The sequence below is a fragment of the Leuresthes tenuis genome, unplaced genomic scaffold (assembly GCF_036924035.1).
Source record: "Leuresthes tenuis unplaced genomic scaffold, fLeuTen1.0.hap1 SCAF_9, whole genome shotgun sequence".
NCBI classification, from domain to species: Eukaryota; Metazoa; Chordata; class Actinopteri; order Atheriniformes; family Atherinopsidae; genus Leuresthes; species Leuresthes tenuis.
This window is the reverse complement of record NW_027325363.1, coordinates 9861807-9881988: the sequence shown is the minus strand read 5'-3', so window position 1 is coordinate 9881988 and position 20182 is coordinate 9861807. Positions and strand designations below refer to the sequence as shown.

Here is a 20182-nt window from a genome sequence, read left to right as displayed (position 1 = left end):
ATTTCCGTTTCCGTTCACAGATCTGACGTCAGTTTACAATCTGTTGGCACTGTAACTCTACCGACCTCGTGTGCACGATGAAACTGACCAGAAACCAGTCGCTTGTTTCTCAGCGCCAAATCATAATTGACGTCAAGCGCATCCACGATGCGTTCAAAGGCATATGTAAAACTGGGGGAATAGTGGTACTGCTTCTGAAAGAATGACAAAATTAAACACGTTCATGACATTAATCGGACCAAATGTTACGTGATTAGTTGGAAGGAGCCCTTTTTTAAAGAATAAGGAGAATCATAAGGTATGTTTATGATTCAGTCTGATGTGTAAAATGCAGGAATTCGAATTTAAACTGTTTAGCAACAAACAAAAAAAGCTCCTTTTGAGCAGTTACTTCTTGCTACAGGTCACCCAGTTTGATTTTTTTTATTTCTTTTTTTTCAGCTTTGTGTGAGAAGCATTGAGACAAATGCCACTGTGTGTTATACATACTCTGGATTAATATTGATAAAATCTTGAAAAATATTGTAATAAATGGAAACTTCAGATAATCTGTTCTTTCATGTTTAGGCAACACATCAGTTTATATCTGGTAAGTCATGTCTAACAGTCAGACTTGATCACCTTGAAAGTAAGTGTGTTCAGCAAAAGTAGAAAGGGGACAGAAACACATGACCTATATTACCATATTACAATTAGGTATATGTGCAGACAACATGAAACAGTCGTCCAGGTTCACAGTAGACATTCTTACCATGTATGCCATGTTGAATCTTTCTCTCTGGTGGGTGAAGTGCCATGAGCAAACCATTCCTGTAAGCAGAAATCTCATCTTTTTCATATCGCCTGGCTTACCCCTCTCCGTGAGGACATATTTAACAATGTTGAATTGCCAACCCTTTGTCCTACTTGAACGCATCTATGCAACCACAACCTTTTGTTGAAGATGTGTCAGTAAAACTCATAACAATAATATCAGTGGGGTTAATTCAATTTATTTGCCAGATTAGATAACACACTATAACATTTGAGAACAGCCATGCTCGTGCAGTTATACTTGGACATTGCAACAGATTCATTCTGGCTTTACATATCATCACTTTGGAAAATGTGTGCATTATAAATGTAAGCATCAACATCTTTTAGCATATTTTTTTACCACCACATGTCATCTAATGGTGCAAAATGATTTGAATGGAATGTTCATGTTTTACAGGGGATATGGGACTTGTCACTTGGTTAATTTTTATGAAAAAAAACAGATGAAGTTACTGTTTTCACTGACATTTTAATCCTGCTAAGTCATACATAGTCTGTATAACTGTAAATGTATTAGTATGCATTTTCCTGGATGTTCAGGTTTTAGTCCTTACTTAGGAGGACCTCCAAATGAGCCCATGTAATTCTTGTCAATTGGGAATCCCACTTTATCTTTGCTTCCAAATTCTCCTCTCTGTAGGATAGGGGCTCCAGGATTGGGGTTGTTGATGACACCCATGAAGATCGGTACTTGAGTCATATCATCCATGAGTGCAAAGAAAAACGGCTGATTTAGATGGAAAATAGGATTAGAAGCTCTTGAGATGACCACAGTGGTGGCCGCAGCAGCCTCTGCACCTTCCTCATTTATCTCCATACTGGACTTGTGCATCACACTGGACACCTGCAAGGGGCCGTCTGCAATCCCAGCCAAGTTGGGATTCAAGAACATCTCTCCAAGACCTAACACAAAGCAGACAGGAGAGAATCAGTCCGTGGGATGTAAAGATTTTTCCTGTAATATGTTTAAATTTTGACCAAGGCATAAGAATTTGACTGCAATAGAAAGAAATAGCAAAGAACATTGGAAATAAATGGGATCTTACCCAGTTTAGTAAGAACATCCTGTAACTCTTGAGAATACTCCAGTTTGAATTTGGGAATTTTAACTTGAACGGCCCTCTCTTTGGGCAGGCGTTCATACAAGTCAGAGATATTCAGCTTTGCAGAAAGTGAAGACACATTCAACTGGCCAGACAGGGGAATGACTACCAACAAACTCATCAGCTTCATGAATGGAAACCTTGCTACCTGCACAGGGAAAAATATATTTAGCTAAAATGAAGGTTTTGTTATTTTTAGAGAAGTTTCCTTCTAAATATTGAGCTTCACGATTTCCAGTTTTTTTAAGTTTCTTAACCAATACCTGACGAATCTTCATAGTTTGGAAACTATGAGACCCAAATTATTTGTCAAGCTGTATCCAGTTAAAGGGTGGGTTAGATTTACAACATCCAAACAAATTTAACTGAACAAATGTAGGACTTCAAAAAGGCTGTAAAAAAGGTTCCTAAATAATCTTTTTTTTTTAAAAAAAGAAAAGAAAAGGGATAGATATTTATACCTGCATACAACTTCTATTACTGCATCTACAAGCTTCTGGTAGTTTGAGAGATTTTTGTCATTCAGGCACCCAAAGAAAATTAAAACACACACTAAATATTTTCAAAATCTGCAGGTAAGAAAGGACTAAAATATAAATGTAATGCAAGAAAAATCCAATAAAGTACACACACAAATATTGTAAAAATGTATAGCATGTATAAACATTTTCTTTTTTAAATAAAATCAGGGACATTTCTTACATTTTTGTCCATGGCCACTTCTTATCAAATGTTGGACCCACATAATTATGCTCCCAACTCAGCTATAACTTTAAAGCTCAACTATCAACTTTGTTACATGACAACCTAAATAGTTTCAACTGAAAATGTAGAAAATAATCATTTCAACTGTGGGCTAATATACAACGAGCAAAATAAAATAATGTTAGGAGGGCAAATAGAAAAAATGTTGAATTGACAACAAATAGTCCATTTGTATTTTACCTGAGCTTCCATTTCATTGTCAATGAATAAGCTAAGGGGATGTTTGGCATCTTCCATCACTTCGACATCCACCATGTGCATGTCATCAAGGTAGAACACACCTCTGGAGGTAAAGCGTGGGTCAAATCGAGCATACCACTCTCCTGTGGGACAAATGAAAAAACTTAAAGTTTTTGTCAGCAGCGTGATTCAAGCCAACAGCAGCTCACAAAAATAGAACATTTTATAATCGCCATACCTTTAAAGCTAAAATATGTTGGAGAGTATATTCATATATTCCTTATATTCATATGAATATAATGATTATTTTTTCAGTCACCTTTAAAATGGACAGCATTAATGAGCATGAGCAGCAGATTGGGAGGTAAAGCAGGCAGGAAGTCCGTCATCTTTCCTTGCGTTGCATTCTCCACCCAGTCATTTATCTGCTGGAGACTTTCCAAGATTGCAGGTTCTGAGTCATACAACCGCTGAGATTCACTGAGAAACTCTTGCTTTGCCTCAAACCCTAAAACACATAAACACACCATCTGTTCAGCGCCTTTGGGTTCAGCACTACATGTAAGTTGAGACAGAATAACATTGCTGCAAGTAGGAAGTGTGCAAGCTCAGTTTTTAGTTTAGTCACAAATAATTCAGACAACGTTTTCTGGGAAGGAACCTTGGCGCAGGAAGATGCGTGTGGCAATTTGCAGGTCGTTGTTTTTAAGGTTCACTAAGATATTATGCAGAGACTGGTGGTAGCAGGGAACAGTGTTTTCATGGAGATGGTGCCTCAGCAGATCCTCCGTCTCATTTTCTGCACCTGAAAAACAAAGAAAGCAAGAGGCAATGATTGGATGAGGGCAGTGGCAGTCTGTAGACAGCTACATAGTAGTAGGGCTATATAACTGACTAAATCAATCAATTTAAGTCACAAATACTATCAAAAACACTCTGTAAAGCTAAAGTTTCAATAGGCATGCATACCTAAAGCCAGCTGGGAGAGGGCCAGGGATATGCTTAAAGGAGATATAATAAGATTTGGCTGCTCTGGCGTTGTCTCCAGGTTTTGCAGCAGCTGCACACCCAGTTTCTGAATGGCAGCAGTGATGGCCTGTAGGGACTCTGGGCTTCGACCGATAGACTGACAACCACCTATATCTTCTTCATCTGATGAGCTCCCAGCAGTGGCTGTTGGTTGCTTGCTTGCTTCTATGGGAGTTAACGGTTCTGCTGTATCATTCTATGAGAAAGAATAGAAGAAAATATTTGTGAGCGGAAGACAAGAGGCCAATTAAATTCTTCTGTTTAGCCTCTTACTTCTCTGGGTTGACTGGGCACCAGAGGGACTGATTGATCTTCTGTCTCATCGGCATACTGTGAAGCACAAGACAGTAGAGAATAGTGGACTATAAAAGTACTGTTCAATTAACTGATGATAGTTATCCTGCATAACTGAAAGTTATTCATAGATCATTTGGATGGTTTACAATAGCTCTTTGGCTGGAGAGACAGATCAACAGGAGTGTCAGGCAGAAATCCATGTCCTTATACTGTAAGATAGAAAATATGTAGATTGGTAAATTTTGTACTCTGATCACTTTGGAACGTAACTTTCTTGATTAAAGCATTGTAGAACATTGCGTAACAAATCAATATCCCTAAAAGTCCACATGTTAATTTTTCAGGCAAGTGGTTACACCAAGTAAAATATTTAACTAAAGAAACAGAAAACATCCTCACCTTCGTATATATATGTTTTGCTGTTTTGTCCGCAGGTTTCGAATACTCTCTTTTAAAGGAATCCAGATCACCTAGAAATTTGCCTAAAACGTGAGCCACAAAAAGGCAATACAGCTCTTACACAAGCCATTCCACCAAAAATCTGAATAACAGCATACTATGTCGTTTATGGACATTTTCTATTCAAATCAACATGTCCAAATGTGTTTTAAAAAGTATTCTCTCACTGTTAAGGCACTTTTGTTTCTTTAACAGACCTTACACAAACGTGAAAAATCAATGAACAACTTAGCAACATTTAGCATATTCTTTTCATTCTAAAAACTACTCAAACACTAATATGATTCCAATGAGTTACCTGAAATATATTTGACTTTACCTTATATTTGAATTACAAAAAACTTAGTTGCTTGTCCAAAAAAGGAGAAGCTACTCCACTGTGAATGGCTGAATTCCTGAGAGTAAGAGATTGGCAATTGCTCAGCAAACAGTTAAATATCAACTTACATTGATTGGAGCCTCGTTTAAGCCACTATTTGTTTGTAAATGTAGTTAGTGAGACTCTTACGGGGTTAAATATTGGAGCTGGACACATGCAGCTATTTTGCATGTTCGTGGGCTGGTAATATGACAAAACTCAATCTGTGACAGGAGACATGACAACTTAATTGCAAAAGTTTGGTTAATCCAACTGTGTGTGGGTAAACAAATACAATTTGCTGACTTCAGACCATGATATTTCATGTCAGAGGTCAGCATACGCCCACAGAAAACCTGTGTCTGACATATCAGCTTAACAAAAGAAGCTGCAATATCTGACTATTCTCTCCAAAAATATCAAATAAAATAACTGAGTTTGTGGTCAGAGTCAAAAGACTATATTTAGTTGATTCATACTTCACCACTAAGCAAGACTTGTGTTCTGCACACCACCTGACTGCTATCTGCAAACATAAAAGGGACTTTGTCCAGTCTGAGCCCAAGTGATTCAGCCAAGATCGGAAAGCAAGGATAGGAGTCATGATGAATCCAGGTGAATCACATAAAACAACCGGAACACACAAAAAACATGAAAGCAATTTTTATTAAACAAGTTAATAAGTTAATGTTTCCAATGACTTCACTTAAAATGTTGGTCAACTTTTTGCCTGAGTTTCCACTTCAGGTTAACCAACAGCACAAAACTTGATCAACTGTAGCACATTTTATCAGAGCATTTTGAACTTTAGGCAAATAATTAGAAAAGTAGGCAAATTGTGTTTCACAACATGACTGCTCTGAAGTTGTACAAAAAGCAGAGCTTTGATAGGTTTGGTGCTACTGCGCCGTAAAAACTGGATATTTAATATTCATTTACATTACACAAAAAAAAGAGCAGAGAAGTTAAATCAAGTATTGATCGATTTCTATCTTTTTTGAGACATTTTCTCAGCAAACTTGTTACGCAACTACATAAAAGAGCTAAAATACAAAAGTTGTTTATCTTGGCGTTGACTGTTTCAACGTCAGCTTTTGGAGACAGAAATGAGAAAGTGGTGAGTTTATTAGCTGGCATGCCCAGTAAAACAGCATCTGCTGTGACGCGGGTCCCAGTATAACGTTACTACAGCGCTAAAGCAACAGTGCATGATTTACAAAACAGCTTCAAGTTATCTATAAGTGGAGTAAAAACATTCACAATTTAAAGTCCGAGTCAGAATCTAAAAGTTACAATTCAGACCATCTTTGTGCAGTAGATTAAAGGCTGTGCATTTGTGATGAACTTTTGTGTGGGAAAAAGCGTCTCCTCCATGAGTAGTTCACGTGTTCACGGCAGCGAGTGAACATTTATTCTTCATGATGCATACACAGACTACTGTAAAACATGGAGTAACAACAACAGAAAGGATTTGATCTACAAATACTGCATAGTTTAATTAGTGCATTTGGATTTGCGTGCTCTCATTAAGTGAAATGAAGGTGAGGTCAATGTATTTTTGGTTTTGTTATGCATCTATTTGGAAAAGTGTAAACACTACATAAGACTTTCCTGAGCATATCTTCCAATTTATTCTTCCGAACAGAATAATTGACTGGGTGAAGACAAAAAAAGGACCTAGTCAAGTCGAGAGTTTCCTATTATATACTATACATCTATAGGCATAGGAATTTATTTTCAGTGTACATGATAAATCATACAATGCCTCAACGTGTGCTGCCTCATTCAAAAAAACAATTTGAATTAGATGACAATCTGTCCAACCACTACATTTGATCACGATTACAGAAGGGACAGAGAGAGCTCCGTGTATAGGATGTGATGAAGATCAGAGGAAAGAGGGTTAAGTGCATCTTGTAGCTGGGACCTATTGATTTAAGCTAATAACCTAATGGCACCATTCTCAGAGCCCAGCAGCAGAAGCCTCTTAGTGGGAAGGACCGCGAGGCTGGTCAGAGTGCCGCGGAAGTTCTCTGAGCTCAGCTTTGTGCTGCTAACAGGGCTCAGGGAGATATCAGCCATGGAGTACACCCCGATCTTGTTAGCCACTGTTCCGGTTACAATCTGCGAACCATAAAGGTCAAAAGCGTGGATATGATCAGATTGGGACTTGTACTGGCGAAGAGGCTTGTGTTCAAGATCTTTCCACACAGTCAGTGTGTAGTCAGTGGAGGAGCTGATCACCAAGTTTCCTTCAGCAGCCTGAAAAATACAGTAAAAAGTAATGTCAGTGACTGTGTCATATCAGCTGAATGCAGCAAAAATCTAAGTTTTCCAAGGTCTCAAATTTTAAAAAAATGAATGAGTGACAAAATACAAGACATTTCAAGTTATTAGTAAATAAAACTAAAAGGTTAAATGCTCGATGTCTACATTCAAACACAAATGCGAAACTCAGTCATAAGAATCAGCCTACAGCTACATCCCACTAATCTTAATCATTTTGTGATTTTTTTTTTTTTACTCGTTAAAAATAACATCTGAGGAAAAGCAGTGAGCCTGTGAGAATCGAAGTGGTCTTTCTAATGAGTAACCTGTGTCCATATTTGCCTGAACTTGTGCCTTTAAAACTAGAGATACAATCCTTGACCTAATTTGGGGTTAAATAAAGTTTGTGCTCTGTTGACAGCAGATTTGCTGGGTACAACTTTCACCATCCTGCATCATCACAGTGGGAATGGTCAAAATAAAAGCCACCTGGTTGATTATCTTCTCACATATTTATCACATGACATGTAAGAAGGCCAGTCACACCTTCTGGCCAAAGTTTGTGAGGAACCCAACGAATACAGTTCCATGTTCTTACATTAATTTTGCTTTCCTGAGACAGAAATTGTGTCACACAACAGCCAAAGTCCTTATACACATGGTACTAACATATTAACTAAGTGAATACTCACTTAATTACAGGATGAATGCACAATAAGCAGCAGTAACCCTTTCTTTGATAATAGAAAACTCGCTGCAGTTAATAAACACATTTTTCAATCATTTTTCACATTTATGATCAAACATTAATTGGAACTACAATTTTATGACACACAGTAGCTGGAGTGTGTGCCCCAGCCCACGTCTTTGGTAAACAACCTGACAGGTAGTGAGTCCCACACGTCACCTGTGTTGTGAAATACACTTGAACTAAACATATTTGGAAACAAGGGCTCAGGTTTGTACAAGAAGGCACAGTCCTAAGAGTCAGAGAAGCACAGATTTACCTTTTCTAAAAGCCAATAAGAACTCTCAGCATCTTCACCTAGCTGTGTTTTCCATATTTGATCCAACACAAGTGTCTTGTGGATCTTAACAGAACTTTTTTTTTTTCGTTTGTTACTGATCCACAGAAGACGTGGTAATGCTGCAGAGAGAAAAGACCGTTTCTGAACTCTCTCTGGTCCATTTAGAGATACTCAAAAACTCAAGTGTTGGCTGTCAAACATTTTTTGCAAAATAACTTAATTTACTCATAATTCAGATTTTATTTACAGAAGAATCACAGATTTACTTTTACCCTGAAAATAATGGTAATTGATCTATACTTTCAATAAATTAACTCAGAATGGACTGTAAAGATCTCAAATTACAGAAACTATTTCTAATATTTTAAACAGGAACTGGAGCAACCTAACAGGTGTGGGGTTTGGAAATCATGCCACATATACGCCTGAAAAAACTGTACTCGTCCACCGTGCACGACATGAGAGTCCATATGATAGCAGCGATCTGCCTCTCTGTTCCCTTTTCTCTGCGGTCCACAATTTCAATACAGGATTAAAAAATATGAACGCAAACGACAGTCTTTAATAGCATATATAGTCCTGTCAACAACTTGCATTTACAAATATGGATAAAATCAAATGTGTAAAGCTTCCCAAGTTGTATACCAGAGGAAACACCAGCAGGTTAAAGAGGACATTGTTTTCCCTGATAAGCCACACAAAGACTGATATGTACAAAATGTAAATAGTAACGGTTTGCTTTTTTGAGAAAGCAACTAGCAAAAGATTACTTTAATTGCTATACTAATGCTCAACGTTACTAGTTACCTCAAAGAAAGCAATCTAAGTACTCTAATGTGTTACTTTTATCTAATAGACTGTATGTCGTGCTCATCGAACTCCACTGACAAGTGACAGACTGTGTGGCCTGAAGGCAGGCCTTGTTAGCTGTAAAGATTTAAAGAAAGCCATACACACACACACACACACTCTACCTTCATTTGGAGGATATCTCCTTCGTGAGCTGGCCAGCCCTTTAGTATAAGTCCTGTCCGTGCGTCTAGCAGAACAATGAATCCAGATGAGAAACCTGCAGCTACTGTGCGTCCTGAGGGGCTCACTGCCAGGTAGCGGATGAGCCCAGTGCTCACATTGTTGTATGCCAGACGAAATTCATGCTGGGGACACAGGGGAGGATTTGTCACTTTCAAGTTTGTAATAATTCAGTCTTGGAGAACTGTAAAAAGTGCTGCCCTTCTGTAGACAGTAATGATTAATAGCAGTGGGTGGTAAATGGCTTAGGTCTCAAGTGAATGAGCTTGCAAAGTGAAACTGCTACCTGCAATCCAGGTTTGCGAGGATCAATGAAGCGGAGAACAGAATCTGCACTGCCAAACACAACACTGCAGTGTGGAGCAGGCATGGTGGTGACGGCTGTAATGGGATTCTTTCCATCCACGGCTTCAAACAAGCGGATATGCTTGCCTAAAGACAAAAGATAAAATGTAATTACATGCCAAAGTACGCGAGGAAAAACTGAAAGCTCCTGACGCACAGTTCAAATCATGAGCAGAATGTATTGTCCTTGATCTGCCGCACCTGTATACTGGTCCCACAGGTGCACTGTTCCATCACAGCTGACTACCTCATGTGAAGTCTCAAGTTGTCCGACATAGAAGACTGACTTTCGATGTTCACTATACGTCAGCCTGGGCTCCACCTCCCGTGTCCCATCGCCATGGTTATACAAAGGCCAAAGCTTCACAGTCTTGTCTTTACTGCCAGAGAGAAAGTAATCCTCCCCTACCAGTGGTGCCAGACACTTTGTGGTGCCTGAATGACCCAGGAAACTCTGCAGTCTGATCTGGTGAAAGTGGAAATGTGAGTCTTGTTGATTAAGACCAATCTCATACTGCCAGTAGGCAAGCCAGTTGCCCTGCAGAGAGCGGCTACTACGAGGGAGTTCTTGCTTCAGGGCACTGTCCTCTGGGGAGGGGCCTGTCAACCAGGAGAAAGAAGTTGCACCTGTGGATGGAGTGGTGAAGGTGGAGGCAGCAGTGATGATGGGAGTGGCATGGCTGGAGTGTCCCCAGGAGCTGGCCAAACCATGGTTAGCGCTGCCACCGTAGTCAGTATCACGGGAAACTTGAATACGGTTTCCAACCAGGTGGCTTCCAAATGTACCCGACTCAGGGAGGGAGTCTCCATGTGGTGTGGAGCTACTTGTGGGAGCAGGAAATGGGCTACCAACCACATTTCTGCCAAAAACAGAGGATGGAGGGGGCTCCAACCTGGATGCTGACGCGAGGTCCGCCTCTGTACTCCCCCGACTCACTCTCTGATGGTAGGACTGGGCTAATTGCCAGACCAGTTCGTGATTGGGAACCACTTTCCGAATTGCTGTGTCACCTGTGAACACCACAATAAAACTGATTTACACTAGTGGAGAGCAATATCCATTAAATTTTAGCAAAGGGCATACTTCCTATTGCTTTCGACTGGAGAAGGTATTTTGATTGACAAATAATGACGCATTTCTTACCTATGAGGCAGTAGAAAGGGATGTAGGAGGCATGGGCCATCTCAGCATTAAATACAGTCTGCAACTCCTCCAATACAGCTAACTCATATGTTACATTCGACTCTTCAGGTGTACAAACATCCACCACTGTTACTTCTCCAACAACTCTGCGAGGGGCATGATCCAGCTACAGTTTAAGAACAACAAAAATATTAGTGTGTTTTCAGCTTAATTCGCTGATTTCAATTTCAATAATAGGTGCAACTCCATGGCTAAACTTTGAAACGAAGATTTGACATAACAATTGGCAGTCTATGTACTGTTTGTTCGTTGGCTTATACTGAGGCCTTAAAACAACTGTCTGAAGGTTAATATTCAATGATGTCAAAGTAAAAATTGCATGTAATTATGAATGCGTCTGTATGCGTGCATACCTGGGGTTGCAGAGAATGCAGCAGAGAGAAAACAGCAAAGAACCGACGCAGAGTGTCAGCCATGTGCTGCTGCACCATCTCCCTCCCGATGCGCAGGCAGATGAGAGCCATTAGGCTGAGTGTCTTGAGACAAACAGCAGTGCGGGTTTGCACCCCGCTGGGGAATCTACAAAGAACAGAACGAATAAAAAACAAACAGATGATGACTGACAGATCGAGTGTGGTATTTTTGGGTATTACACTTCATTTGAACACAAACATAAAAAGAAAAACTGAACACTGAGCTATAATAGTTCAAAATTTTACAGTCAAACAGATGCAAAACTGCAAAACCATCACCAACATTTGCATGATTTTGCTGCTTAATAAGCCGTAATTGATTTATGGAATCCTCAAGGGTTGGCATGTGTGGTGTCTACATGTTTGTAAGTTTATGTTACTTACCCCATTCGGGGTGTAGTAAGGAGATCTAAAAGTGGCAGAAGCACATCCTGATTGATCTTCATAAGCATGTCCATTAGAGTGGTATCTGACAGAAAGACAATGATCTTCTGTGTAAGTGCAACAGCTCCAAGTAGACTTGCTTCCTTACGTGTGTTCAGACGCTGTGAAGATGGCGGAGACACCTAGAAAACATGTACATATGTTAAATTACAAGCCCACATTGGTAATATTTCTGAACACACAACAACCTTAGAACATTATTTTTGGCAAACTATTTATCTAATAAATAAAATAGCTCCATAATACAAAAAAAGGAAGATTTATGTGTGAGTTCCCCATCTTACCAGATATCCTATATAAGGCAGGTACTGGTAGGTGAGCACAGGTTCTCCATAAAGTTGAGCAATGTAGATGAGACAGTCTAAAACAGGTCCTGCTGTGTGATCACCAACCACAGGTTTCTTCTCATAGACGCTGCCCATTCCCACAATCTCAAGGCGGCTCTCCTCAGATGGAGGGGCCACAAACTGGTGGTTTTCAAGTCCTACAGGGAAACAACATCGCAACAAAAAGGGTGGAGAAAACAGTAATAGTTACTCATAACACTGACTGCCAAATATGAAACAGAAGAGACTCCTTGTGTCAATAATAAAATGAGAAAATGGAGGTTTTCATTTTATGAATTTACACACCTATGTAACAGTTTGTAAGCAATCGAAGCAAATTTCTGGCAACATATCGAGACGTCACAGTGGGTCCAAGTTTTGCTGAAAGCCAGCGAACTGTTTTGCAGACCGTATCTGTGTATAAAAACATGTTTAAAACATTAGAAATGGTCATTTAAATACATATGTCTTACATAAGCCTCCATCATTGACTCACCTAAAAGAATCTTTTGCTCTTTCTCCTCAGACTCCTCTGATGGATCCCGGTCATCCTCCTCCTCCTGTCCTCCCACAATTCCTTTCTCAGCCTCTTCCAGTGTCATTCCATTCACAAACTCACCCTCTAGAGTTCCAACTGTGGCTCCTGATGAGTCTGTGTGTCCTGAAACAGTGAGCTCAAGGTTGAGGACAGCTGGGTAATCTAGCTCATCTTTATCCTCATTAGTCGCCTCTTCTTCTTCCAACTCTCCTCCTTCTTCTCCCTCACTGGCTTGTTTCAGGTCCTGGCTGCTGTCACCTGATTTCAGACTGGCTCGATCCCGCATTGAGTCATCACCCAGAGAGAGTTCACTTGTGCTGCTTTTGTCACTTAATTTTCCCACACTTAAAGACTCCTGGTCTTGATCCTTGGCTGCACAGTTCTGGCTTTGCTGCCTCCCAGCAGCCAACCCTGCTCCACTGTTGACATAAAATCCATTCTGAAAGTCCTCTGCCTCCGAGAGAAACACTTGGTCACTGAGACTAATGCCAGAGGAGTAGTCAACCCGCGCGGTGTCTCCCACCACCCCAACTCCTCCACTGGTCCCACCACTACCCCCCATATTGCCACCAACAGACCCAGAAGATGGCCTCACCTCACCACATTGAAAGTCTTCTTCCTCTTCTAGATTACACATGCCAGGCCTCAACCCTTTACAAGCTTCCCCACCAGTGCCGGACATACAGCTTTCAAAGCCAGTAATGACCTGCAGCACATGAGGGAGTAGGCTGCAAAGAAAGGCCTGCAGGCCAAGCCTTACAATCAGCTGCAGAATGAAACAGTCAGTGTAGAGATAGAAACGTCCTCTGAGGCAGTGAGGGTTTTCATAAATACTGATCAGTGGCTTTAGTAAATACTTGTTCGCATTTCTGGGACCAAGGACGCTAGAGATGGGCTCAAAAAGGTACCAAGCTGCATACACAGCAGTGGACTCCTCAAGCATGAGGGCTAGAATGAAGGGCAAGAGAATCTCAAGACCCTCCGCAGTGATGTTATTCTGCACCAGTGCTCCAAGCTGCTGCCACAGGTGAAAGACAACGTCTCTTCCTTGAAGGCTACACACGGTACCCATCTTAGCATGGTATGAAAAGATAAAATGATGAAGTGCAGAAAAATAGGAAGGGAAAGGAAAGGGCGTGATAATGGAGTTCAATAGCTGGTGAGGATTTGGAGGTGGGAGACCACGGCAAATAGGGTCATATTTGAAAAGGAGAGGATATGGGCAATCTGGTATTTCCCTGCGTGCGACTCCAGAGTGCTTGTCTAGTAGCAACAGTGTCTCAAGGGCATCGTGCAAAGACAGTGGCACATCACGGAGGTTGGCAGAGCATAGCTTCAAGACAGCTTGGAAACGCTGCCTGAGGGGCGTTTCTGGTTTCAGTCCTCTCAGTTTAGCAGAGTAGAATATCTCAGCAATGACAACACCAAGGGCTTGCATGTCTCTTTGGTAAAGTTGTGTAAGAGAGGTTCGAGGTTCAGTTATCAGGCCCTCCCTCACTAAGCCACTGAATGCTGCAGGATGCCATACCTCAGTATGAAGACTTTTTGCCAAGAAATTATTCAACTTCTCCAGTTCTTCTAAAGGTTGCAATGGGTTGAAGCCTTCAGGTAGAGTGATCTTAATTTCTTCAGCACTGGCGCCAGTCACCATTTCTCCGTGTTTTTTGTTTGTTGGCCCACCTCTTTGCAACACTGCACTTCGTAAACCTGGACCTATGCCACTTGTGAAATCACCAGGGAATGAACTTGGAGACTGAGATACCGCGAGTGCTGTGTGCTCTCCACCTATCTTTCCTCCCCCTGCACTGATGGCTGGCAGTGGGATAGAGCAAGATACAGAACTGGATGAGCCAGTGGATGCTAATGAGTCTAGTGCCTCTGTACCTTGTTCAAGGTCTTCATCCCTATCTACCATGGTCCAGCCACTGGACTCGCAGCCTATGGACTCCGGCACCATACCGTCTACAGTATCAGCAACTGTGTCCATTGGAGGGACGTGTAGAGAAGGTACATTAAGAGCAGCAAGGCCAAGAAAAGGAGGTTCTGCTGGGGCATACTGGGAAGGAGATAAGCGCGGTGGATGGGGTTGGTCAAACAGCTGAACTACACCATAGGTAGTCAGATTGGTGTGGTTGTCCACTAAGTGCAGGCACACATTCTTGGCCTTAACAGCTTCTTTACCCAACAGCTTGTAGCCAAATGTGAGGTCTATCCAGTGATGCAAATGCTGGGACACTTCTCTACTCTCCAGAAGGCGCCGATGGATTTCAATAAACTCCTCACAGGATTTGCACCACGAAGGCACATCCAGGTCGGGCATGTCTGGGTGGATTGAGCGGAAAATGGAAGGGTCTGTGTAGAACTCTGGAATGCACTCATCAGGGGTCCAGCTCTGCATGCGCTCCATACTGGCAGGGTATTCATTGGGCTCCCACTGTGATCTAACATGACTGCACAGCACTGACCTGGGAGTCTGCCGGGCTTTGTACACGTAGTAAGTAATGTCTGACAGAACATCAGATATGTGATGAGGAAAATGAAGGTGTTCAGACTGTCCAGCACCTCCAGAGCCACTAAAGTCTCCACCTACACCACCCACACTCATCCCATTACTCAGTGCTGCTACCAAGGCCTCTTTGGTCATCTCATATGTAAAGTCCAGCTGTTTGTCCCCCTTATTTAGCCTGAACTTTGACCTCTTGAGGTCCCGGAATTTTCCAAATGGCACAGTGAAATCCACAACCCAGGGCAGCACTGGGTGATAATTAGGGTCTCCTTCTCGTCGGCCTGCTAACCTGTTCAACTCCATCAGGTAATGGAAGTTGCTGACTCGTCCATGGACCCAGTCCAGCACCAGTGTCTTCACCTCATCAAAGCAGTCCTTGCAAAGTCTCTTGTTCTCTTGGCTCACACATACAATTTCTCTTGGCAGAACGCATTTTGGCTCTTGTTTGACACTAACATCACTGTCTGTCTCCCCTTTTGAGCCCAGGTCTTCATAATGAGCAAGGTTGAGTTTGAGATGGCTGCAGAGTTGCTCATCTACTGCTATGTCCTGGAGAGACAGCTCTCCACAAGACAAACCTGCAGCATGACATGCCTGCAGAGCTAATAGTACCTGGTAGATGATGAACAACACTTTAGCATGGCTGTTAGCAAGCTTGGCTGGGCTAAAGGAGACAATATCGTGAAGTGAATACTGAGTGTAAGGTAGAATCACATACAACATTTCTACTGTCTCCAGTAGACATTCTGCAGGCAGAACATTTGGACACAGATTGTCTGAGTGGGACTTGGAAAAGCAAGATGAGCCAGAAGGCAAGTAATTGTCTTTCTCTTTCTCTCGGGCCGGAGAAAGAGATGGTGAAACTCTGTCAGGTGAGATAAATGAAGAATTGAAGAGCTTCTCAAGCGCATGACGCACAGCATCTATTGCTCCAATGTGCATCTGCTCACTTGCTCCTGTATATGTCTGCACAAGTCTGTAATGAGCTTCCCGCCAAAGGTTCCTGTAAGAGGAGAGAGGAAAAAAAAAGAAAGAGAGTCATTATAATACTCTCTGACATATTTTATTTTGTTAATGCATTGATTTTCTCAATTTACTTAAGACTTGCATATATATATATATATATATATATATATATATATATATATATACTTAAAACTGACTCATTAAAAAATATTTACTCAACAGCTACCTGTAGAATTCAAGAAAGCTGATGTAGAACTTTTCTCATAACTAAATGCCAAATTAAGTAATTTGCATAATTAAGCAAATACACTAAGAAAACCACAGTTTTGATTATGTATATACAGTGACTTTAGATACAAAATTACACATACTGACAAGTCTGGATTAATTTGATACAAACCTATGAATCTCTGTGTAAACCACTATTTATTTTGTGAGTAATCCAATCTTTTTTTTTTTTCCCCCCAACTACCTGCTGAAAGAATACCATAAAATCTGATGCCAAATGCCAAATGCCAAATATCATACTTTCAAATCCTAGAAAACAGAAATGGAGATTGTTAGGCATTTTTGATAAACATATTCTTGAGAGTCAGGATGTTTGATGAGTTTATTGTTTTGGGAATGCAAGATCATCTTTAAAGAAGAGATTTACTTTGGCTGAGCTCTAATATTAAGATAAGGTGACAACCAATGTCATGTTTTACAGTAAAGTTTTAAGCTTGCACAGTACCTGACATTATGCTGTGACACACACTGCATGGTTTTGACATATGAATCCTGTGACAGTAGTTCCATTTGTTGATGGCACGGATCTCTGGCCAGTCTGTAGCTCAGCTTGCTTTTTCTCAGACCCTGAATGCAGACTCGCGTCCAGCCAGGTGGCAACTTCGCCTGGGAAGACTGGAGGTATGTGCAAATTTCTGCTGTGCTGATGCTTTCAAAGCGGGTACAGCGCATCACCCTCCTCTCTCTAAGGCCCGTCACCCAGCGCACAGGAACGAGAGCTACAACCTCCCGAGGTCGGGTTCCTGGGCCTTGCTGCCTTCTGTCAACGCCCAAGTCTCTCTCAACTGCATGCATCAGCCAATCCATTGTGAGTCTCCAAATGCTTGTTCAGACTTGCACACTTCTCCGCTACTTTCACTTCACAGGAAACAATGGTCAGACATCCATGGAGAAAGATATTAGAGTCATCCAAAAGCAGAACCAATCAGACTAAGGAAATAATTGAAAAAAGATAAAAGGGTCATCAGATCAGAAACTATTAATATTTTCAAACTTTAATATTACGGTGCAAATGTGTAATGTGCAACTGAGGGAGTGATGTGATGCTAATGAAAAGGCAAGGCGACAACACCAAAACTCTAAACTTTTTTAGGTGTCTCTGACCAATTGACAGATCTACTTTAACCTGGTATAACCCTGACTGACCAGACTTCAAACATGACTTCAGTAACTGAAACTGCAATTTAACTTGATGAAACAAACATTCACTGTTTCTGTACAACTGTATACCTCAGAAGTCCTTCACATTTTTTATGAATTTAGTTGTTCCACACTGAACACACATTTAAACTTTGAATCATATCTATAAGTATCATAAACTTCAAACATATATGTCAAATACAAATACGTCTTTACCAAAATAAATGACGAAACAACAAAAGTGAGCTGAGAGGGTTAATAAGCTTCAAGAAGACCTTTAAGGAAGTGAAGCTAGCTAACAGTTAGCTTAATGAAGAGGCCAATGTTAAAATACAAAACTTTAGCAAACTGAAAACCAATATTAAGTTAGGTACTCACATTACAGACCCCCCTCCCTAAATGTAACCCCGTTGTTATTACAGAACAACAACCACCCCCAACTTAGAGTGATGTTGGATGTATAACTCACCTCTCAACACTTGTAGCAGTCGATAGCTAGGTCGCGTCAAGCTAACGGTGCATACCCGTTTCACGCTTGATGAGCTTGTATCGCATCATGAATGAGAGATATGCTGCGGAGTGAAAAGTATTTGCTCCATTTTCGGTTGTTTACAGATGCGTGTCAGCAGACAGGCGATAGTCAGTCAGCCGATTGTGTTTTGTTCTGAGCTAGTTGGAGCCATGTTTTAGAAGCTATGCCTCACGTGACAGCACCAGCCGCATCTCATGTGATTACTGCTGCCGCCCTGCAGCTTCAATCATATCGACCGGACAGGACCACTTCCTCAGTGAAATACTGATAATATCCAACAAGTTAACTCCAAAGTAATCTGTGCTGTTTGTAGAGAAGCCTTTACAGGGTATCTAATGACGGAAAATGAAAAACACAGGGATCGCTTTCTTTAGTTACACAACAGATTTAGATTATGTGAAGATTTTTTGGGAAAACTTTTTTTTTCAAACATACGGCGATTTGTCTCATCAGCACCACTCTTAGAAAATGTTCTTTAAAGAAGACACAACACAGTGATATCCATTACTGCTTTTACAATTATTTTCAAACCTGTTGGTGACAGCAACAACAACAAAAAACTATCACCGTCAACATCTATTATATTCAAACATTAAATGTGTTGGTTTTTTTATTTTTCTTGGCGTTTTCATTTTGTTAAAGGGTTTCTGTGATTTGCAAATGACTCCACATTTCCAAATGATTTTTTACTAACATTTTGTAGAAACATCTTCCCAAATTGTCGGAAACAAAGTTGCAAAATTTGTCTCTATCATGAATTAAATCCAGCCATAATTCCAAGTATTCTGGACTTTCAAGTCCAAGGAAATACTATGTTATTGGAGATGCCCACTAAAAATAAGCTAATTTACAATTAAAACGTTTTTCAGGTTCTCACAAACTTACAAGTTTTTCACAGAAATTCTGGGTGTCTGTCGGATTGGGGCTGTAGTACGAGCTATATCCACAAGGTGGCAATCTAACTGTAAAATTCACAGGCAAACTCTGGGCAGCCTTGTGCAGACTTTGAGTATTATTTGCAGTTACTGTGTCTTTTTCCATTTTGACTAATTGGCTTCAAGTTCGCCGCAGTCTGTTATTGCATCCCAAAAGATATGACTGGATCACAACCTTTACCTCACATCATTTGAAATTGACTCATTGTGGTTTTCTCATATGGTTGGTTTTTAAATACAAAAATTATTTGAATGTGCAAGACTTTTAAAGAATGCCACTGACTGCCCTCTGATATGAATCTTTTACTAGGTTATCTTTTTTACACCCCAAATCTGGCTTGTTGCAGTGATATGAGGATAAACATGGAGTAACAACTATAGTGTTCTCTTTTATGCTGTGGTTTGTTGGGGGGGGGGGCGCGATAACTCTTCACTGGGTGGCCAGGGAGGATCATGATTAAACCAGTATTTGAATCAATCTATCTATATATTATGTATTAATATATAATATTATATTATAGTTTACACAGATGGAAGATAAAACAATAGTCTATCTATTTTTATATAATGTCAGTCTATTTATGTATATGTCTCAAACATTTTCTACCTCGGAAGATTTAGATAGAGCCTGCTTTCAAGATGAGTTGCCGACTTTACAACATATCAGTGTGATTTGATAAACAATTAAGGAGAATTAAGTAGAATTAAGATAAGTGCTTCTTTGAGTTGAGTGAACTTTGTTTTTGTCATTTTTGTGACTCCTGTGCACGAAGTAAATTTTGGATGCACATATAGCTTTACTTATATAGGCTGCATGTGACTGAGGCATACCGACAAGCAGAAAAATAAATAAATCAATAAATAAAAAACTGACACCGCAAATAACAGAATAAAGGCAAGTAGTCTCAAATTTCAGTCAATCGACAGTCCAAATGATGACAAATGTCACTTCTTTGTCTTTGAAATTGGTGAAACTCGTATAAAACCACATTGGTTTGGAATCTCATAATTACAGGGACACAAATTAAAAGCTTTCCTCATCCAAGCACACCACAAGTGCAGCATAATTACTGTCAGCAAACTTACTGAAAAGATACAGCCAAGGAACAAGACATTCCTTGGCTCAGCATATCATGTTCCTCTTTTTATTCTGCTCTTAGTGCTTTGCAAAAATGCCTTGTCAAGTTTAAGACCACATTTACTGAGTATA

General features: G+C 40.5%; 2 protein-coding genes across 6 annotated transcripts; both read right to left on the bottom strand.

Moving 5' to 3' along the window:
- Positions 1 to 972: 972 nt before the first annotated feature.
- serpinf2b (serpin peptidase inhibitor, clade F (alpha-2 antiplasmin, pigment epithelium derived factor), member 2b) lies at positions 973 to 5242 on the bottom strand. Of its 5 annotated transcripts, none has more exons than XM_072392231.1 (10): positions 4969 to 5242; positions 4590 to 4672; positions 4337 to 4405; positions 4167 to 4223; positions 3834 to 4089; positions 3526 to 3669; positions 3184 to 3372; positions 2865 to 3007; positions 1863 to 2067; positions 973 to 1719 (listed from the first exon to the last, which is right to left on the bottom strand). In XM_072392231.1, exons 3-10 carry the CDS (start codon positions 4388 to 4390, stop codon positions 1367 to 1369), a joined length of 1401 nt encoding a protein of 466 aa, XP_072248332.1. In that variant the 5' UTR covers positions 4391 to 4405; positions 4590 to 4672; positions 4969 to 5242; the 3' UTR covers positions 973 to 1366. The 5 variants fall into 5 exon arrangements, with proteins under 5 accessions (XP_072248332.1, XP_072248331.1, XP_072248333.1 ...); XM_072392230.1 differs by having other exon boundaries at positions 4337 to 4399; XM_072392232.1 differs by having other exon boundaries at positions 4590 to 4660.
- Positions 5243 to 5655: 413 nt separating this feature from the next.
- wdr81 (WD repeat domain 81) lies at positions 5656 to 18244 on the bottom strand. Its single transcript, XM_072392229.1, has 12 exons — positions 17975 to 18244; positions 16811 to 17295; positions 12564 to 16114; positions 12374 to 12481; positions 12026 to 12225; positions 11682 to 11863; positions 11238 to 11403; positions 10825 to 10990; positions 9882 to 10691; positions 9622 to 9767; positions 9278 to 9460; positions 5656 to 7269 (listed from the first exon to the last, which is right to left on the bottom strand). The coding sequence occupies exons 2-12, from the start codon at positions 17170 to 17172 to the stop codon at positions 6943 to 6945; spliced, it is 6201 nt and encodes a 2066-aa protein (XP_072248330.1). The 5' UTR covers positions 17173 to 17295; positions 17975 to 18244; the 3' UTR covers positions 5656 to 6942.
- Between the last annotated feature and the right edge of the window lie 1938 nt (positions 18245 to 20182).